A 19,851-nucleotide genomic window follows, 5' to 3' on the forward strand; every position below is an offset into this window, starting at 1 on the left:
TTTCGAGGCCCTTATTTTTTATAATGAAGAAAAGATGGTCAAAACTCTAAACCATGCATTTGGGGGAGGGGGCATCAGCTAACCTAATAAAGGCCCTTTTGATTGACTTATAAAATAAAAATGCCTCTAGTTGGGTGTTGCTGCCAAAAAACCCCGCTAGTTGAACCTACACAAACACAGACGATGGAGGCCCGGAACTTTGTCCGGGGTTAGTCCTCCAACGCTCAAGTCAGGGTCGGCCGCACAGTTCAATAAGGGAGTAATGGTGAGGGTATCAGAGCTTACCTCTTTCCTTCTTCTCGGCCTCCTTATATGCTTCTTCAGGGCTAGGGTTTCCTCTTGCCTTATGGGGTCCACCTTCCTCTCTCTCCCAGTCTTGCTCCAATACCTCTGTCCTCCTTGTGGGGAATATTCCCCTCATGCAAACGACGTGACAGAGCGTGATAGAGTCTTCGTACTCCCTACCTGGCGGGCGACACGTGTCCCGGTGGGCGACGCGTGTCCTCACCCTACTGAGCCGTATGATTTGGCTGTATCATTGGGTATATTTTGGGTCTCCCATTTATTATTATTTTTCAGCAAGTCTACAACCCTTCCCAATATTCCATAGTAAATAAAAGATGTCAAGTGAAGAAAATGAAAACTTATATATAATATAAATAAATAAATAAGTCACACAACCACAATGTAAGGATATAAGTGATTTGTCAAAGTGCCTATTCCACGGAATGATGAGAGCAATTTCACTAGTAATGAAAAAAAAGGTTATAAGCTTTTTTCTCATACTTATTTGTGTTTACAAAGGATTTTTAGTAGCACTAATAATCCTATCAGTATCAATTTATAGAGAAAATAAAGAGATTCAATTTTTAAAATTACCTTCATATAATTTCTAAAAAATCTGCCCTCGAACCTCTATGTACCTCAGCCTCAAACCCTATGAACTTTTAGCATTCCTCCAATACAGATAGCAGATCAGGTTTTCATATGGATTGATTTGCCCATGCAAAATTCATATTAGGAAAAATGATATGATAAATTTAATGTGCGTGAATCAAATGCTCGAACCAAAATAATTATCTAAAATAGTCCACAATTCAAACTACAAAATATATGACATCAACCCTCAACACCGAGCTGGGGTGTTGGTGCCAATTCTCAAACACACTCCTCTTCCCATTTTTTATATTTTTTTAGGTGAGCCCCTCTTCCCATCAATACTTTGGACCTTAGATCCACCATTTCCCAGGTAAAATTTATGGGCATTTATATCTTGCCAAAGAAAAATATTAATGGAAATTTATAGTATATTTTGGGATGGGGGTGAAGGGTACATTGGAATATTGGATCTTGATCTCATATTCAGCTTTGTTGTGGTCTGAAACATCAACGGTCTTCACTTGAGGTCTAGATATGAAACCCTTTTTAGTTCTCTGCAAAATAACTTTCCCACCAAGACTAATCTACCCACTGTACTATAGTTAGCTGCAACTTTACACTGTCCACTGTTGAGTGTTGACGTTTAGCAATCCTCCTCAAATCCTTCATTCAGGATTGGATTTGGAGCTCCTCGACTGAATCTTTTCTGGGTTTAATCTAGTTTTTTTTTTTCGGTTTCTTTCAGTAACAATTTTGTTTCCCATTCGTCTTGTAAAGGGAAGAACCCCTCTTGAAGTGCCAAGAGATAAGGGGTTTTCATTAGAGTTTGAGATTTCTGAGTTGTTCCCTTTGTTCTGCTAAGTATACTGTTGGAGATCCAAGGTGGTTAATAATTTACAGATTTAGATTTGTGATCTGTGATGCATATCTGTTCCAGCTAGCTTCAATCTATACTGTACTTATACACAGTTCATTACAAATCTAGTGGGGGAACGGATTTTACTGTTCAGAGTTCCTGGGTATATCAGAAGGCAGGAGAGAGAATGAGGTTTGCAGAGGATAAGGGTTGTTGTAATTATAGAGAAACAAAGGAGATTTCAAGCAGTACTGCTATTAGTTTGGAGTTCCACAAAGGAAATGGTACCATTCAGGGTTCTCATTATCGGATGGCATTGGGGAAACAGATCCCATCAAAATGGGATGATGCACAGAAATGGCTTGTTGGATTGTCAAGGAGAGGGGATCGAAATCGTTCCAAGTCCAAACCTCGAAAATCAAATGCAGATGACCGGAGATTAATCAGCCCTGTTCTGCAAATGAAGAATGATTCTTATAGTGGCAGAGATGAAGTGGGTGAAGATGAAATCCCATGCCCTACAAGTTCTGTTCAAGATGAAGGAGAGATAAAGAAGGTGGACAAGCTTTCTGAAGACTCTTCATCAGCCATTAGATCTGTTTGTGTGAGAGACATGGGAACAGAGATGACTCCCATTGCAAGTCAAGAGCCTTCAAGGGCAGCTACGCCCCTTAGAACCACAACACCTGAAGCCAGGAGCCCCATCTCTTCTAGATCATCAAACCCAGGAAGTAGCCATGCGCAGGGCCCTGAGAACTACCAAACAGATCTCACATTATTGAAGAGAAGAAATGAAGCTGTGGCTTTTGGCAGGGTAGAGGGTGAGACCAGGTGGTGTAACCGAGAGGAAGAAGAATCCAATGCTTGCAAGATATATGAGCACAAGAACAATGAGCAAGCAAGGAAGCCCAATCCTTTACAGAACCAGGCCATGGCTTGGGATGAAGCTGAGCAAGCAAAATACATGGCAAGGTGATTTACTGTACTCTTTCCTATGGTTCATTAAAATATCATCTTCAACATCTTTTGAGTATGGGGTCTTTACAGTACATGTTCCCATTAGTAAACATTGCCGAGTTATCTTTAGCACAGTATGTAGGGTTATTTGGGGAAAATATCTTTAATTGACTGACAGCTGGTTCTCTGAGATATTGTTTGAAGATTCCGACCTGCTTCACTAATCATTAGTAAGCATATAGATGACCCTCTTTTGCGAAGCATGGGGTAAGGCTGCGTACAGTTGCCCTTCCCAGATCTTGCAGTAGCGGGAGCCTCGTGCACTGGTTGCTCTAAAATAGATGAGACTTGGATCAAGTCCCATCATTTCCAACTGGCCTGCTAATTGACCATTACCACCTGCCCATCACCGACCAAGCCCAAATATAAAAGTAACTCTAAGAGGTATAGGGTTTGTATTTGCAGGTATAAGCGTCAAGAGGTGAAGATACAGGCTTGGGAAAACCATGAGATGCGGAAAGCAGAAATGAAAATGAGGAGGATGGAGGTACTTTCCTCATCTTACAATATTACATACACTCGAGAAATTCATGCAATTAGGGCTGTGCTAGTGGATTACTTTTTTCCTGAAAATTCCTGCATCCCATATGTACAAGTGAAAACTGTTTATGCATCAGACACCACTTATATGGAGTACTGCAATTTATCCCACTTATCATTTGAAAGCCTAATATCATTCATACACTCAGGTGAAAGCTGAAAGGTTGAGATCTCGAGCACAAGAGAAGTTGGGAAACAAGCTTGTGGCAACACGTCGAATAGCTGAAGAAAAACGGGAAAATGCTGAGGCTAAACTGAATGAGCAATCTGTAAGGGCTTCTGAGAAGGCAGACTACATAAGAAGGACTGGTCATTTACCCTCATCCTACTCCTTCAAGCTGCCTTTGCTATGCTGGTAAGGTCATACACTGTTGTGATATTATCAGTCAGTGGGTAATTCTTGTTGTATTACTTCATTCTGTTCTGCACCACCTTCAATCTAAAGCGGATTGTTTCACTATGGAAAATAATAAGATCAAGCTTCAATGCCCCTTTGATTAATTTGGCTGTAACTTCCATTGAAACAAAGTTTTGGGGGATGAACCTTAGACTGTGTTTGGTATGCATTCTTGGAATAGATTCTGGGTCTAGAATGCATTTTGAAGCCAATTGTTCTCTATTTTCTTTCTTCATAATGTGTTCTAGATCCTGAATCTATTCCAAGGATGCATACCAAACACATCCCTAGTTTTGATGATCTGTCAGGCCAATGAATCATGGCCTAGGCAATGCATTTCTTTTTCTTTGTGGGGGGGAGATTGATTTTGACATAGGTCATATTTATTTATCATAATTTTACAGTATTAAGAAACTTAACAGTGGTTGACATTGCATCGTTGTGTTGTTCTAAAATCTAGATTTTGTAATGGAGCCAAGGTTGTATCTGGCAGAGTAGTGAATTACGAATTATGTCATAAGCCATGTTATCTATTAGATATTTAGATTTTAGGGTTCTATTGTTTTAATGTAAAATATTGGTAATATTTTTCTAGAAGTTGATTTAGTCATTGCTAAGTGCATTTTATTATTCATGCAAAATTATGAATTTGGTGGAACATTATGACTTAAAACACTTTTTTGTGGTGTTTTGGGGGGGGGGGGGAAGGGGGTTGACATTCTTGGTCATAGACTAAATCACACTGCATGAAATTACTAGAATAATTATCTTTTGGCTATTAATATTTTATCTTTCAGGGATCAGTTCCCCGTGAAAGTTTAAATCAGCTCCTTTTGTTTCCACAAATGCCTCTATGCTGCCATCAAGAGTGTTTAGAGAGACATTTATGAAAGAAAAAGAACACATGTCACAACAAAACGTTATGTAAAGGGTCTGTTACACTCCGCCTAGGGGAGTTGACCCGGGCTAGCCAAATCCTACAAAAACTTGAGCTTTATTTCCCTTTGACTTTTTGGCAGTTGTTGAACTCACCTCTCCAAATTTTATAACAACACTTGGAGTTTATTTATATTGATCTAGAATTTAACTATACTTAGGTAATGATATTGACACATCCACCTACAATGGCCCCAACCAGTAAGGGTGTCTTGGAACCCAACTCCCAATAAGTGTTATATACATTATGATATACAGAAGACTATAGGTTCTCTAGACTCAACCCCCCACCCCAAACCACCCTAGAGAGGAATGTCTTGGTGGGGTGGCTGTTTCTACTCTTTGTGGGGTTGATATAGCCTATCCAACTACCAGAAAAAAAAAAGCAATACAACAGAAGGAAAACACTTCATTTATGTACTCATTTGAGAGGCTTCACTGTTCAGTGAATTATACTCTTAAGGAAGGAGCTAAGTAATTTCGACAGATCGACTTGATTTGTATAGAACAATCGAATCCCATCTATCTGGATCTGAGGAACGAGCTCAATCAGATTAAGAAAGAAGATCGAAAGCGCTTAGGAGGTATAGGAACAGTGATTCCAAGAGCGGAATGAGAATGAATACCACACAGAAGAGTCAAGATTGGCCGGCTCCTTGGAAATATTTACCTGATTCATTCCGGATCAAAGGGTGGTTGTTGAAAGACGCATTTATTCTGAAAGATCCAAGTGAAATACATAGTGAGCAGCAATAGACGAAACTCGATGTAAACCATGAATAGGTAAAGATGTCCACAGGCATTTGTGTGCAATCCGAGTGGTCCTACAACCCAAATATGCTTAGAATATGAACATGCAAAAAACAAATGCCATATAGTTTCGAGATCATTTTAACAAATAGGGCATTAAGCAATTACATTAGCAAACCTACACAATTTAACTCTTGTAAGAAAAGCATCTATGAGAACTTTCCAACGAGAATTTTCAAAGCGATGATAAGAAACTTCTTCCCATGACGATGGTAAGAAACTTCTGTAGCAGTTCTTGTAGTAAGGATGCCATTTGGTGAAAAGGACAATACCACTTACTAGCAATATGAGTATCAACAGATTGAACATTGGAAATTATCATAACAACCTTGCAAAATAAAAATTTACCTTAACAACAAAATGGTTTTGCAAGGGAAGAACATTCCAATGGATCCCTCGAAAATGCAAAATTTGATCATGGAGAAATTTGTACAATTCAAAAGTAAACTTGTATTGTTTCCATCCATGGCAATTCAGATAGAATTGGCCAGAATCGATCCCAAGAACCCTATAATCAGCCGTCAGATAAAAAAAAAACACATCGTGCTCCTAGACAAAGAACCACTTTCCATAATATTATGGGCTAGAGATCGCAAACTGTGGTCATGTACGTGTGCTGGGCACAACATGGAGGGAATTATTTATTGAAAAAAATTGCCTAGATCTATTAGATAAGACAATTAGTAACATTTTTCTCGTAAACCTACATTTTTTTAGTAATTATTGTTTTAATCTAGTAGATCTAGGAAACTGCTTCCTTTTATTTTATGGGGTAGGGTAGTAATTTTGTATGCTCCTGTGTCTAGGTGTAGGAGCCACATGACCAAGCAGTGTTCTTTTTCCTTAAATAATGTCTGATTGTGTGGCTCTTGCACTTAAACACAAGCAAGCGAAATTACCAAAATTTCATTCATGTTCATCCTCCTATGTGTTCTCATTGACCTGTGTTGATGAATGGGCCACGTTACCAGGCAGCGATCTAATCATTTATGCAAGTGATAAAATACAAGACATCATAGCCCAACAATAGACGTAGTCTGAAAAAAGTTTGGAACTGACCTGTTCCATAGAGTAATCCACCAAAATGAGTATACTACATGAGTTATTGACAAGAAGATTTGATGATGATGTCTTGCATGAAGAACAGATGAACCCAGATGTCATGAAGATACTTGAAACCCTCTCCATTTCCATATAATACTGTTAAGATTACTGTCCTCACAACAACTTCCTTGACATCATCCACAATTAATTTGAATCCTTCAAGATGATAATATAACGGAAGGTTTGAAGTATCTGCATGACAACTGGGTAGACTCTGATGTTGAGGTGCTTCCAGTTCCAAACGCCTCTCTCTCTCTCTCTCTCTCAGAATCGATCGGGCTTGATAGGTTTCGGTCGGTTCTAATCGATTTCCACTGATTTATGGTCTCTCATTATGTCTCGTTTCTATTTCATTAGTTGGTTATCGGACTCTGAATTGGGGAAAAAAGTACTCGAAACGATGATAAGAACAACAGAAGATACATAGATCTAATCGAATTCATCTCTGAAAAACTTAAAAGTTCGGAAAGATCGATTCCAAAACCCTAGAAAACCAAGAACAAGGGAAATCCAAATCGATTGATAATGGAAGATAGAACCAAGATAAACGATCCAAGGAGAGTGTTGAGGTGCTTTCTAGAATCTACGCTGGGAAAGAAATTGAATCCTTGATGATGATATAATATAATGGAGGGTCTCAAGTATCTTCATGACAACTGGATGGACTCTGATATTGTTGAGGGGCTTCCAGTTCTAGAGAGGTACTCGTTGGAATGGCAGGGTTGAGGGTTCTTTCTCCATTGTAATATATACTAATAGCTTAGCGTATCGGTTACTGCCGAGTGCCGGTAGGGGTTGTTATTTTGTTTGATCGATCCGGCGTGGTCAGTTTTGGTCAGTTTTGGTTGTTACTTTGGTTTCTATTCAATTCAAGATACGAAATCTGAAAATCAAAACCGAACCATGTATGGAAACTCAGGTCAGTATCAGTCAATTTCAACCTAATCGGATCAGTATCCCTTGAGACCGATATGATTCTAATCCACTGGTCTGGTAGGAGAGAGTGACAGAGCAAAGGATGAAAAGGTAATAATATTTTTTTTCTTTTCCTGAAAAAAAGGTAAATTCGTCCAATCTAGAGTGATCCAATGACTGATCCAAGATTACAAACCTTGAACTGAACTGAAACCGAATAGATATTTATTTTCTAATTAAAATGAAAACCAAATTAACGGTTTTGGTTGCAGTTCCTGATTTAGTTCACTATTCCATTTTGACCAAATTTGAATTTTGTTTGGACCCTATGTTAGCTGTTTGGGTCACATTTTACATCTTCAATAATAAAAAAAACCCTAATTTATTGCTAGTCATAATTTACTATTTTTTTTTCAAAAAAAAAAAAAAAAAAGGAATTTGTTATCCACATTAATTAAAACATTATAAAAAGAAAAAGAAAAAAGAGAACGCTTCTTAATCTCAGGGTCAATGAGGGAACATATATTAATGTAAATAGGGGTGGAGGTGTCATTTGCCTGGGCAGTTAGGAAATGTTTATATTCCAAAAAAAAAAAAAAAAAGATTTATTCGATTCCCCATTTGATTATAAATATGGGCAATTCATTTCGGTTCAACAGTTTCAATCATAAAACCTAAACCGGAACCAAAAAAAAATTTAAAATCAAAATGAGCCAAATTTATTTCTATTTGGTTGGTATTAGTTTTAAAACGGTTTTGTTTTGGTAAGTAGTTTTATACGGTTTCACATCCTTACTTTTCTCTCTTTATATGTATCATCTTGATTCTCAAAAGCTCCTGTTTACTTTCCCGAGCACAACAGATTTAGAAACCCCATCACTATCACATGCTTACTTTTCTCTCCTTACAAATATTATCTCGATTCTCAAATGCTCCTATTTACTTTCACGAGCGCAGCAGCTCGTCCTCTTCTTTATTTTTTTTTCTTCTCTTTCGGTCGTCGTTAAGCCATCTCTAAGCTCTGGTTTTGATCCATATTTTATGTCAGTCAATGAAGAAAAGATAAGAATAGCTTCGATTGATTATGATTTAAAGGAGCTTCATCGTCTTCATCAGTTGTTTGTCAAGATTGTGTTCCATGTATTGCATTACCATAAATCAAAATCAGATTAAGATGTCTTATAGGTTAAAAGTGCCTCTACAGAATTCAAAATTGATTATCTACTTACCTAGAAACGTGATCTCTAATCTGAATTAAGATAGGTTATTGTTTGATATGTGAAGTTTAGGAAATGAATCATATTGGAAAATGAATGAGAATTTAGACATGTTACTTGTTTTTATATGTGTAGTCTAATAAATAGTCTTGAACATGTATATAAGTTTGATTTCAAATTATTGGCTAGATTAGTCACAATTTGTTTTGTCCACGATACACATATTAAGTTCATATTTAGTCCCAAAAGTAGGTTTAAAAATTAGGGATTTATTTTGACTAACCAAGTTGTACAATAAGATCATGTGCATAAAGGAAAATGCCAATGAATGAATGAGGAATATTGTGATTTGGAATACAAACAGAGTAGTGAATATTGATGAAAGCGAGATTTTATAGAGTAATTATTTCAAGAATTTAGTGGGTTCAATCATAAATAAAGAAGGTAATATAGATGATCATGTTGGTCATAGAATTAATATGATTGATAAAGTGGAGATATATGTTTGGAGTATTGCATGATCGATATATTCCTTTAAAGCTTAAAGGAAATTTATAATGAATTGATTCACATATATGGTTTTTTATGGAATTATTTCATACATTGGAGGGAATGAGGCAATTTCATAGTGTGAACAATTTTTTTTTTCTTTGGTATTTTACAATTGACGCCCTCCATTATTTTAACTTCTAGAAGGGTGCTTCTACCAAAAAATTATCTCGAAAGGTGCTGAGTGTAGATTTGGAAAGTCCCTCACCAGTTTCATATCATGGGCCGCCTCTTTAGTGATGACCTGGGTTTACTCTCGTGTTCTGTACAGTGGATTTTTCAAACCCTCCATTATATTATCATCTCGAAGGTTTTCCTCAGGGGATCTGAGTAGATATATCGGATTATGTATCTTGGTATCATCCTCGATTATCAATTCGACTGATCGAGGTTCGCTCTTTCGATCTCCTTCTTTATTCTGATTTTGGTCGCTGAGTCTGGATTTCTGACTGATTATACTGTTGATAACTTTTTCTTGCTGTCGGACTAGACTAGATGCTCGTGTCTTGGTTTTCTAGGGTTTGGAGTTGATCCTTCGAACCTAGGTTTTCCAATAAACAATTCCAAGCTCGGGTGGAACTGGAATTTTAGGGCTTTCTTACTGGTTATCTAGGGTTTAATTGTGTTTTGGTGAGACGAGGTTGAATTCGATTTGATTTCTATATCTTCTGTTATTATTGTTATCTTTTGGAATAAGTTTTCCCCATTAGATCGATTTAAGGGACGAAATAGATTTAGATCATATGGCGGCAGGTAAACATGGTGGCTACCGGGAGAACGAATTCAGAGACCGTGAGTCCGATCCTGAGGTTTCCAGGTGGAGGAAAGATTTTTACAAGGGAAAGGAAGATTATAATCGATATCGTGTCAGTGAACATGACCGTGAAAGAAGTCGTAATCTTGAGTTTGAACGAGGTAAGGAGCGAGATGCCAGAATTAGACATGATATCAAAGAGAGAGGAGTTGTAAATAGTGGTTACCATTCTTCTAGTAACACAGGGAGCAGTAGTAGTGGTAGCCGGCGACGAGGTTTTCCTGTTAGAATGGCAGACCGTGAACCTGGTGAGCTTTCAAGTGAGAGTGGATCTGATGGTGCAATTGCATATGAATCGCTGGTTAAGGATGTAGAGGTTTCGGGTAATGAAAATGGTGTTAGGTCTCCTTCAGGTAAGAAGAGAAAGTTCTCGCCGATTGTGTGGGACAGAGAAGAGAAGGAGTTGAGCACTTCTAAAGATAGAATTGTTCAAACGAGTGCACATCCTCCACTGCAGAATAAATCCTCCCATCAGTCGCCAATTATTGCTCCTGATGGGTCTGTGCAGATTTCTCCCATCAGACATAACCACTTGCAAAACTCGCCAAATATTGTTCCTGATGGGGCTGTGCAGATTTCTCCTGTCAAACACCATGTGCAAAACTCAGAGCCTTCACCCGTCAAACCTTCAGTACCATCTGGCTCAGTGTGGTCTGCTGCATCTGAATCATCAGCAGGATTATCTTTGTCACCACATGAGCAGCATTGGAGCAATGATAGAGAACTGGGGCAGTTGGAAGAGGAAGACTTTGTTCCAATGCGTAATATTTCATCATCCCGATGGGCAGATGAAGGAAATTCTCCTGCGGATGAAGGTGAAATATCTGATGATAAAGACATGCCTAAGAGGAGGAAAAGGACAACTGCATCTGAGACATTTGCCACCAGGTTCAATCCAAAGACATCAAGTCCTGTGCTTGGAGAACTCACTAGAGAAGGTTCTGAAGGAGCTAGAGCAAAATCATCCAGCTCTAATGATGGAGGACATCATGTTTCCTCTGTAGATGAACATGGAGAAGATGAGGTGGATAATAATGATTATATGGACATTGATGAGGAAAATGATTGCAAAAATGTCAGTGATTATCAATCAGATATAGATTCTGGAAGGAAAGATGACTGCTGCAAAACACCAGATCCTCCAATTCCACCACAGAGAAACATAAATATGCTTCAGGGGTGTAGGAGTGTCGATGTATTTGAGTGGCTCAACAAGATTGATGAAGGTACTTATGGAGTTGTATATAGAGCCAAGGATAAGAAGACGGGGGATATTGTAGCATTGAAAAAGGTTAAGATGGAGAAAGAAAGAGAAGGTTTCCCATTGACCTCCTTGAGGGAAATAAACATTCTTCTGTCATTTCATCATTCATCAATTGTAGATGTTAAAGAAGTTGTTGTAGGTAGCAATCTTGATAGTATTTTTATGGTAATGCAATATATGGAACATGATCTCAAAGGGCTGATGGAAACGATGAAGCAGCCTTTTAGTCAGAGTGAAGTTAAATGCTTGATGCTACAGCTGTTGGAGGGTGTCAAATACCTCCATGACAACTGGGTTCTTCATAGGGATCTGAAGACATCAAATATTCTTTTGAATAACCAGGGTGAGTTGAAGATATGTGATTTTGGCCTTTCTCGTCAATATGGAAGCCCATTGAAGCCGTATACTCATTTGGTGGTCACTCTTTGGTACAGGTGAGCATTAAACTTTTCTTCAGACCATGTTTATTTCATTTTTTTTTTAATAGTTTATTTTGTTGAAGTGGTCCGCTTCGATTTACATTAGTATTGGCAAGTTTTGTCCATTCTACTGTAATCTTATACTTTTTTCGTATTTATACATGCTAAGAGTTGCAGGGTATTTAGAGGCTTTTGACTATATGTTTTTGTTTGCCATTGTTCGTCTTTTTCTGATGTTGCACAGGGCTTGGTTAAAAACCAGAATATTACTTTTTTTTTGTCTTTGTTTCTCTATCTCTGAGGTTGGTACTTTGATTTTGTTTTGTGTTTTCATACCTTGCTTTCTTGCTCAGTGGCATTTGTTGCAGTTATTTCTTTTCTTTGTGGTGTTCAGGAAGTATACTATCTATGCCCAAGTTGTGTTTGCCAGTGATCTACCAACATGGTAGAGTCTAGGTTGCAAATATGTTTTCATGCATTCTCTATCTCAGTTGTTCCCATATTTGAGGGAATCTGGTAACTCATGATTTCTAATGAGTGGAGGCTTACCCAATACCCAACCCTAGTTATTTGTTATTATTTCTTTTCCTCATTGATCGGATCCTCATATAGTATTTTTTTTGCCATGTTTTTTTAAGAATCTTAATAAATAGTTTTATTAATGTTGTTGTGCCTCCTTGGTTGGATACATGGCATTCATTTCTACATAGCCTTCTGGTTTCATTAGAATGGCCAAGTCTATATTAGGTGATTCCTCAGTTAGTTCTTAACACAATGGACAAGTCTTGATTCACATTTTAATTAGATTAATTAGTTATTTACATCTTCTTTTTACCTTCCCTTCCACAGGGCACCTGAACTTTTATTAGGAGCTAAACAATATTCCACTGCTGTTGACATGTGGTCGTTGGGTTGTATAATGGCTGAACTCTTAGCTAAAGAGCCATTATTTCCCGGGAAAACTGAGGTTGACCAGATCGACAAGGTAATTGCTGTTCCCCTTATCCATTTTACTCAATGAGATGTATGGCTAATCGTTTTATATGACTTACCTTGATTGCAGATTTTCAAGACACTTGGCACGCCAAATGAGACAAGTTGGCCAGGGTTTTCTAAATTGCGGGGGGTCAAGGTCAACTTTGTTAAGCACCAGTAAGTGACTATATCTGTATTCCTTTGCGTATTGTAGTTAGACTATGAAATCCTGATTTCTCATTCTTGCCACTCTTTTCTAGGCTTCCAGCTTTGGGTAACTCTGTTGAGGCTTTCTGGCTTGCCTAGGTGGCAGTTTTCAGTTGTGAAGCTTGTAATTTTTTTTCTTTTGGTGACCATTGATGTGTTTTTTTCAGGTCTAATATTCTCCGTAAGAAATTTCCGGCCACATGTTTCACTGGTTCCCCAATTCTATCTGATGCTGGATATGACTTGTTGATCAAACTTCTAGCTTATGATCCAGAAAAGGTAATTTTAAAAAACAAATCTGTGATGGGTTGGTTATCACAATTTAGTATTCTCTGATGGGGATCTCATATGGCTTTGACCATTTTTTATGCAGCGGATAACAGCAGAAGATGCTCTTAACCATGAGTGGTTCCATGAGGTTCCCCTTCCCAAATCCAAAGATTTTATGCCGACGTTTCCTGCTCAACATGCTAAAGACAGGTATTTGATCTGATAGTTGTGAAGTGTAATCAGCAAGGAAAATATTTTTCTAATGTTCTTTTTTTCATTTAAACTCTATTGATTTGATTTTCAGGCGTCTAAGAAGAATTATGAAAAGCCCAGATCCCTTGGAGGAGCAGCGGAGAAAGGAATTGCAGAATGGGGAGTTAGGAACTGGAGGCTTGTTTGGCTAAGTGGGAGGACTTTTTACATTGGCATTCTGCAATATTTAAGTTTTCGCAGAATTCACCTACGATGATGAATGTGGTTTAGGTGAGAAATGTGTACTGAAAGTGAAGTTGTGAAACCTTTCTGTGAGATGACCACTGATGCTGTTCTTTAGCAGGCCTCGGATGATTTGGTGGAGAAATATTCTTTTTGTATCTCCCACCAACCAAATTGTGGTGCAGGATATTTTCTGTCACTTCGAACATTGGTGGTCATAGAAAAAAGTGCATCCTTCCTTTTCCCTACTTGCTTCGCAAGGTGTGGCATAATGCCTTTCTATTCGGGTTTAATTTGGAAATTGTGTATGTATCATATTTCAATTGACACATTGTAAGCAAAGCATTTAAAATTTGGCTCTAAATACGATACTAGTATGGATTTATTGCTCAGTGTGCTGTTTCTTTTAATCATCAAATTGTGTGTGCAAGAGACGATTGGTGTGAAGCGGAGGGAGCGTTCTTTGCTTTCATAGCAGAAGAAACTGATGGGAAAATTCCCTTTCAAAGGTATATTGCTGATTTGTCATTTGTGGAATGTATAAGCAAAGATAACGGTTTTGCTTTCCACATGGATTCTCTGACAAATGCAAATATCATAATCATATGTATGGTTTTGAAGTGGTTGTAGACGAACGAAGTGGGAGTGTAATAATTTACATTCATTAACCAAGGGAAAAGTAATATAATTTTGTTGAGCTGATTTTATTTGACTGGCCATTTAGGAATAAAACTTCACTAATGAATGTATTTCAAAGCAGTTGTAAAGATTTGCCCATTAGTATTTGTACTGGCACTGGCATTCCAACATAATTATTGTTGCATATGTTTTGGATCTCAAAAATCAGTTAGTTTGTCATTAGTAAAGATTGTAGTTCATTACAACCACAGTTTTACTGATGCCGAACAATGGACTTGATTGACAGGACAAACCCAGTCCTTGCCAAAGAATGATTCTGTTTGCTTTTGAAGATAGCAATCCAACTCGTGCATTGATTTGAACTTTGAAGAGTTCCAAACTGGCATACTTGCAATAACAAATTGGATTCCATCATTTATTGGCAACTCTCATGTTTTGTGGGAGTTGAAACCTCCCATTTATTTTGTGGAGTTTTGGATCACTCTATCACTCAAGTTGGTCTGAAATTTGAGTGCTCATTGATATTAACTGGCTTAACATTAAGTTGAACCAATTCTTGGTGGTTTGGAATCTCAAGATTTAAACTGAGGCTTATATATAATCTCGTGCTACCTCCATTTTTTAGACTCTTACAAAACTCCACTATAAGTTCTTGCTTGTTCTATAACTAGGGGGAATTTTTTTTTTCTTTTGTTTGTATTCCCCTTTCTAATCTTTTGACATAACCTTAATTTTATTTCAAGGGTGAGGGTGGGAAGAAGAATGGATCTATGTATTAGAATTATATTAATCTTTTTTTTCTCAATGTTGAGATTTGATACTTGCAATAGAAAGAAAATATGCGAGTCTCCTGAATTGAATGTCCCAAAGAAATAACTTGCTTATTGAAATTAAAATTTCCGCATATCTGCTGCTTAAGTTGTGGCTTCCTCAGAAAAGTATGAAGCTTTTGATGGTTACTAATCTGACCAATATACATATAGTGATCTACTCTTTGAAGCTCTTGATTGAACACGAGTGACGTTTGGGTGCAAAGAGTGTTCTTATGGTCAATATCCAACTACTGCCCACCTTCTGCATCAGGAAAGGTCATTTATTTTGTTAGCAATCTTCTGTATGTTCACATTGTTGGTGTATGTCTCTAGAATTGGCACCTGACTATCTTTGTCTGTCAATTTTGTGGGCTTCCTTGCACCCAGTCTCTCAATTAGATTGGGTTTTAGAGCTTGGAGAATGGTTCTTGATAAATTGCATGGGAACTACATGTTAGCAATCCTATTGTCATTTGTTTTTCCTTTGCGGTGTGAACAAGTTCAAGATTTGGTGGTTCTTAATTTCATGACAGTTGTCTGTAAATGTTGATGCAGTATCAGAGCAAGCAGGTTGAGGAGGGTATCCATCTTTCAAGAATATTTAGAACTTCAGTTATGCTCCAGAATTTGCTTTCTTCAGATGGTTTCAATAGAGGTACCATTGCCAGCCTTGGTTTTGTGCTTCCTGGACTTTGTAATAGAACTGAGCTTTTTGTTTTTGGTAACCAGTGACCACTGTTAAAAGGTATTGTTTTGATTGGATTTCTTTTAAGTTAGCATTTTTTAATTTAGGATATTGACAATTTTGCTTTATTTGGATCTATTGTTCTTGTTGTCAAAGAAGTACGTTTTTTTTTTTGGGCTTCTGTTATTTGATAAAAAATAAACTTAGTTTATTTAGGTTATTGAGAAATGAAATTGAAAGTGCTAAGATGACTTGTAAATGCGTCGCTTCATAGTGCCTCGAACTTAGTTGAATTGAAATCAGTTATTTTTCATCATTTCATATTAAATAATTCCATAAAATTGGGTGTTATGGATGGAGTATATTGTTGTAATGGAAAAGAGGGACACACAGCTAGGGCAAGAGTCTTGTGCAAGTTTTCATGGGGTTATAGAATGGTGCCCTTCAGTCTTGGCACAAAGCAGCCTCCCTCAAGACTTGTCTTATTCTGCTAATATAGCAGAGATGTACATTTAAATTGTACAGATATTTTTGCTGGAAAAGAAGCTTGTATTCAGTTGAGTGTCAACAACAATAAACTCAGCCTTATCCCAACTTAATAGGGTTGGCTACATGGATCCGTGCAACGATAAAATAGGAGAAATGAAAGTAAGATGGAGGTACAATGAAAGTAAAAGGAAAGAAGCCCACCACCAGCAAGTGAGGAGAATCTCAGCTAAATAGGGTTGACTAGACCTAAACATTGCATGTCATTCCCCACTATTTCTATTGATATTGGGCTTGCCCTTGACTATTTTAACTCCCTCAATTGAAATCAGATCACTTCTTTTACTGGGGCATCCCAAGGCTCCCCTGGACATGACCATACCATCTCAAACAACTTTTGTTGGAGCTTTTCATTGATCGAGGCAACTCCCAAATCGGCTCTAATATGTTCATTCCTTACTTTACCCCTCTTAAATTTTGCTTCACATTTATCGTAACATCCTCATCTCAGCTACACATAGTTTCACTATATGATAGTTCTTAATTGGTAACATTTTTGCCCCATAGATCATGGCCAGTTGTATCACCGTCCTATTGAATTTTCCAATAAGATTTAAAGGGATATGTTAGTCACACAGCACTCCGGACACACCTCTCCACTTCATCCATCCCATTTTAATTCTCCGTAAAACATCATCCTCTGTCACACTCTTTATTTATGATTGACCCTAGATATCTAAAACAGTCGCTTTGTGGTGTATCTCTCTTAAATTTTCACCATATCGTTATCCATCATAGTGTTACTAAAGTTTCACATCATATACCTCGCCTTCGATCTACTAATTTTAAAACTCTTGTTTCCAAAGTTGATCCCCATAGCTCCAACTTAGCATTAACCCTGCTTTTGTCTCATTCACCAATACAATTTCATTTGCGAAGAGCATTCACCACAAGAACTCGTCTTGGATGCTCTTGGTTACAACATCCATGATAAACAAACAAATAAGGGCTTAAAGTTGATTCATAATGTAACCCAATCGTAAATTAATTCATTGCCATGACCTCCCACAGATCTCACACTAGTCACCATTCCCTTGTACATATCTTTAATTACATCCACATATTTACTCGACACCTCTCTTTTTACAAGAACGTGATGGATTAATTCTCTAGAGAGACTGTGTCAGGGGATTTTTCTAGGTCAATAAAGACCATATGGAGGTTCTTTCTTGTAGGCTCTATATCTTTCTATGAGCCTCTTTAGTAGATAAATAACTTCTGTTGTGGATTTACTTGACATAAAACCAAATTGATTCTTCGAGATATGAGTTTCTCTTATCTGTCGGGCTTCAATAACCTTCATAATTTAATAGAATGACTAATTAGTTTTATGCTTCTATGTCTATTGCAGTTCTGAATATCACCTCTATTTTTGTAGATCGTAAACACAATGCTTCTCGTCCAATCATTTGGCATTTTCCTTGTGTTCATTATCTTGTTAAACTAATTGTTCAACCAAGATACATCACACACTCCTAGGCTTTTCCGCACTTCTATTGGGACTTTATCTAGGCCTAGTGTTTTACCTACTTTCATCTTTCTTAAGGCTTATTTACTTTCACCAATCCAACCTTTTGTATATGTTTATGATGTGTGGTGTTTTGATGCATAATACAATCTTTTGGGTAATTCCACTCAAACTATCTTCATTTAGTAGATCACAAATATATTGATTCCATTGTTTCATAATGTCCTCAGCCCTTAACCATCACTCCTCTACATTACTTTTCCCCTTCTCTTGTGTTTAGATATTAATAGGTCCTCATATTTCTTCGTCGTAGCTATCCCCACAATTTTCTTAGCTTCTTTTCTGGCCTCATATACCTCATTTTTTTCCCCCTCTTTTTAGTCCTTTGCCATGTCTTGAAACTAGTTTTCTTGGTCTTAATGGCCGCATGGAACTCATCATCCCACCACCAAGTCTCCCTACGGACATGACGTCTATCCTTTGCTTCCCCTAGGACTTATCTGGCCACCCTACTGATACAAGTTGTCATCTCATTCCTCACTGCATTGGTGTTTCTCTCAAAATCCCACATTTCTTTTTGGACCACATTATCCATAAATGTACCTGGGAAATATCCTTTTAATCTCCACCACCTTAGGGTACGTAGGTTCCCTCATCCTATGCTTCTGCGGACTGAAGTACATATCCAAGACCACCGGCCTTTGTTGGGTGGTCAGACTCTCCAGTCTCCTCAAGAATAACCTTACACTACAGTCTATTAACCCCTCTAGTTAGAAAGAAATCTATATGGCTGGTATGATGCCAACTCTTATAGGTGTAACTAAATGCTCCTATTTTCTTTGAAAGAAGGTTTTCATGATGGATAAATCATAAGCTACCGCAAAGTCTAAAATTGAGGTCCCCTCCTTGTTCCTCACCCCAACTCTGTAGCTGCCATGGGCACCTTCATAGGCTCTACCATCACTCCCGACATGGCTGTTTAGGTCACCTCCTATAATAATCAATTCATCCTGGCCAAAACCTTGCAGTATCACCTTGTCTATTGTCTTAGATTAGTCGTAGGATGCGACAAATGCCAGTTCCTTGCTCTATAGGAAATGATCTTATAAAGTATATGTGGAAGGAGGTGAGTCTTTGTACGGGACTAATTTATTGATACCACCACATTGGTGCTATAATGCATTATTGTTAAAAGATGGGCTCAAATTTTATGTATCAAAACAAAGAGTAAAATCATGTGGGCAAGTAGCATAAATTAAAAACTTAATTGAAACCTCTGGACATGCTCTACACTAAATGCTTGTCATGTTGGAGTTGCTTCCAACAGAACTGTTAGAAGCCAGTGGACTTGCTTGACTTGCCACTAAATGCTTGTAATGTTTGAGTTGCTTCCCATAGGAGAACTGTTGGAATTAGTAGTGACTAATAGATAATTAATGGTCCAACTCTAAATAATTTGTAAACTATTTGGAAAGAGGAATGGAGGAAAGTAGAGTTGTTCTCCCCGGGTTTTGTTGTGGAGTAGATGGGTGGGTTGTGGGTGCTAATGTACCAGGTAGAGTGGAAGTGGGTATGCTGGACTTGAAGGCCAAACTAGATCAGTTAAGAATGTTGTGGGTGATAATGTACTTGGTAGAGTGGAGAGTGGGTATGCTGGACTTGAAGGCTACACTAGATTAGTAAAGAATATTGTGGTTGTTTAGGCATAATGAAGTGTGCCGTTGAGACCTGGTGATGCAGATTCATCACCGAAATAGGGTTGTTTTATTAGGAATAAGTCTAGGGTTCGGTTCTATATGTGTTGGGCCTTTAATCCCATGTGTTTTGAGTATAATAGGCCACTTTTATGGGCCTAAACTAAGGGTATTATGGTTGCATACGGAATTAACTAGTTTGTTTATTTTTTCTTTAGTTTCAATTTTAGTTGGGTTCAATTTTAGTTGTTAGTCTTCGTTATTTCATAGGGGGTTAAGTTATTAGTTGAGTCAAGTCATTGGTTTCCTTTTTTAGTTTTTTTCTATTTTCAGTTTTAGAAACTTTTGTAACCGGCAACCAATTAGAAATTTCTATTTTTGAGACTATATATATTGGAGGACT

The 19,851-nt window shown here is 37.7% G+C and overlaps 2 protein-coding genes across 5 annotated transcripts in view; both read left to right on the plus strand.

Moving 5' to 3' along the window:
- Positions 1-1,342: 1,342 nt before the first annotated feature.
- Positions 1,343-8,167, plus strand: LOC122079506. Its single transcript, XM_042646036.1, has 4 exons — positions 1,343-2,707; positions 3,158-3,239; positions 3,442-3,647; positions 4,487-8,167. Exons 1-4 carry the CDS (start codon positions 1,923-1,925, stop codon positions 4,509-4,511), a joined length of 1,098 nt encoding a protein of 365 aa, XP_042501970.1. The 5' UTR covers positions 1,343-1,922; the 3' UTR covers positions 4,512-8,167.
- Positions 8,168-9,406: 1,239 nt separating this feature from the next.
- Positions 9,407-19,851, plus strand: part of LOC122079505 (cyclin-dependent kinase G-2-like) — a 12,015-nt gene continuing 1,570 nt past the window's right edge. Inside the window, exons 1-8 of one of the 4 annotated variants that reach the window (XM_042646034.1) lie at positions 9,407-11,732; positions 12,567-12,702; positions 12,781-12,869; positions 13,067-13,178; positions 13,273-13,379; positions 13,474-14,113; positions 15,227-15,331; positions 15,611-15,710. In XM_042646034.1, the coding sequence (XP_042501968.1) occupies positions 9,964-11,732; positions 12,567-12,702; positions 12,781-12,869; positions 13,067-13,178; positions 13,273-13,379; positions 13,474-13,573 (2,313 nt within the window). In that variant the 5' untranslated portion in view covers positions 9,407-9,963 and the 3' untranslated portion in view covers positions 13,574-14,113; positions 15,227-15,331; positions 15,611-15,710. Of the gene's footprint in view, positions 11,733-12,566; positions 12,703-12,780; positions 12,870-13,066; positions 13,179-13,272; positions 13,380-13,473; positions 14,114-15,226; positions 15,332-15,588; positions 15,711-19,851 lie in introns of all 4 variants that reach the window. The other 3 variants (XM_042646033.1, XM_042646035.1, XM_042646032.1) reach the window with 3 other exon arrangements.

Source organism: Macadamia integrifolia, chromosome 5, assembly GCF_013358625.1.
Source record: "Macadamia integrifolia cultivar HAES 741 chromosome 5, SCU_Mint_v3, whole genome shotgun sequence".
Taxonomy (NCBI): domain Eukaryota; kingdom Viridiplantae; phylum Streptophyta; class Magnoliopsida; order Proteales; family Proteaceae; genus Macadamia; species Macadamia integrifolia.

Coding starts and splice junctions, on each gene's coding strand:
- LOC122079506 (XM_042646036.1), top strand. CDS start 1,923: ATGAGGTTTGCAGAGGATAAGGGTTGTTGTAATTATAGAGAAACAAAG. Junction 2,708..3,157: donor CAAGCAAAATACATGGCAAG/GTGATTTACTGT, acceptor TTGTATTTGCAG/GTATAAGCGTCAAGAGGTGA. Junction 3,648..4,486: donor AAGCTGCCTTTGCTATGCTG/GTAAGGTCATAC, acceptor TTTATCTTTCAG/GGATCAGTTCCCCGTGAAAG.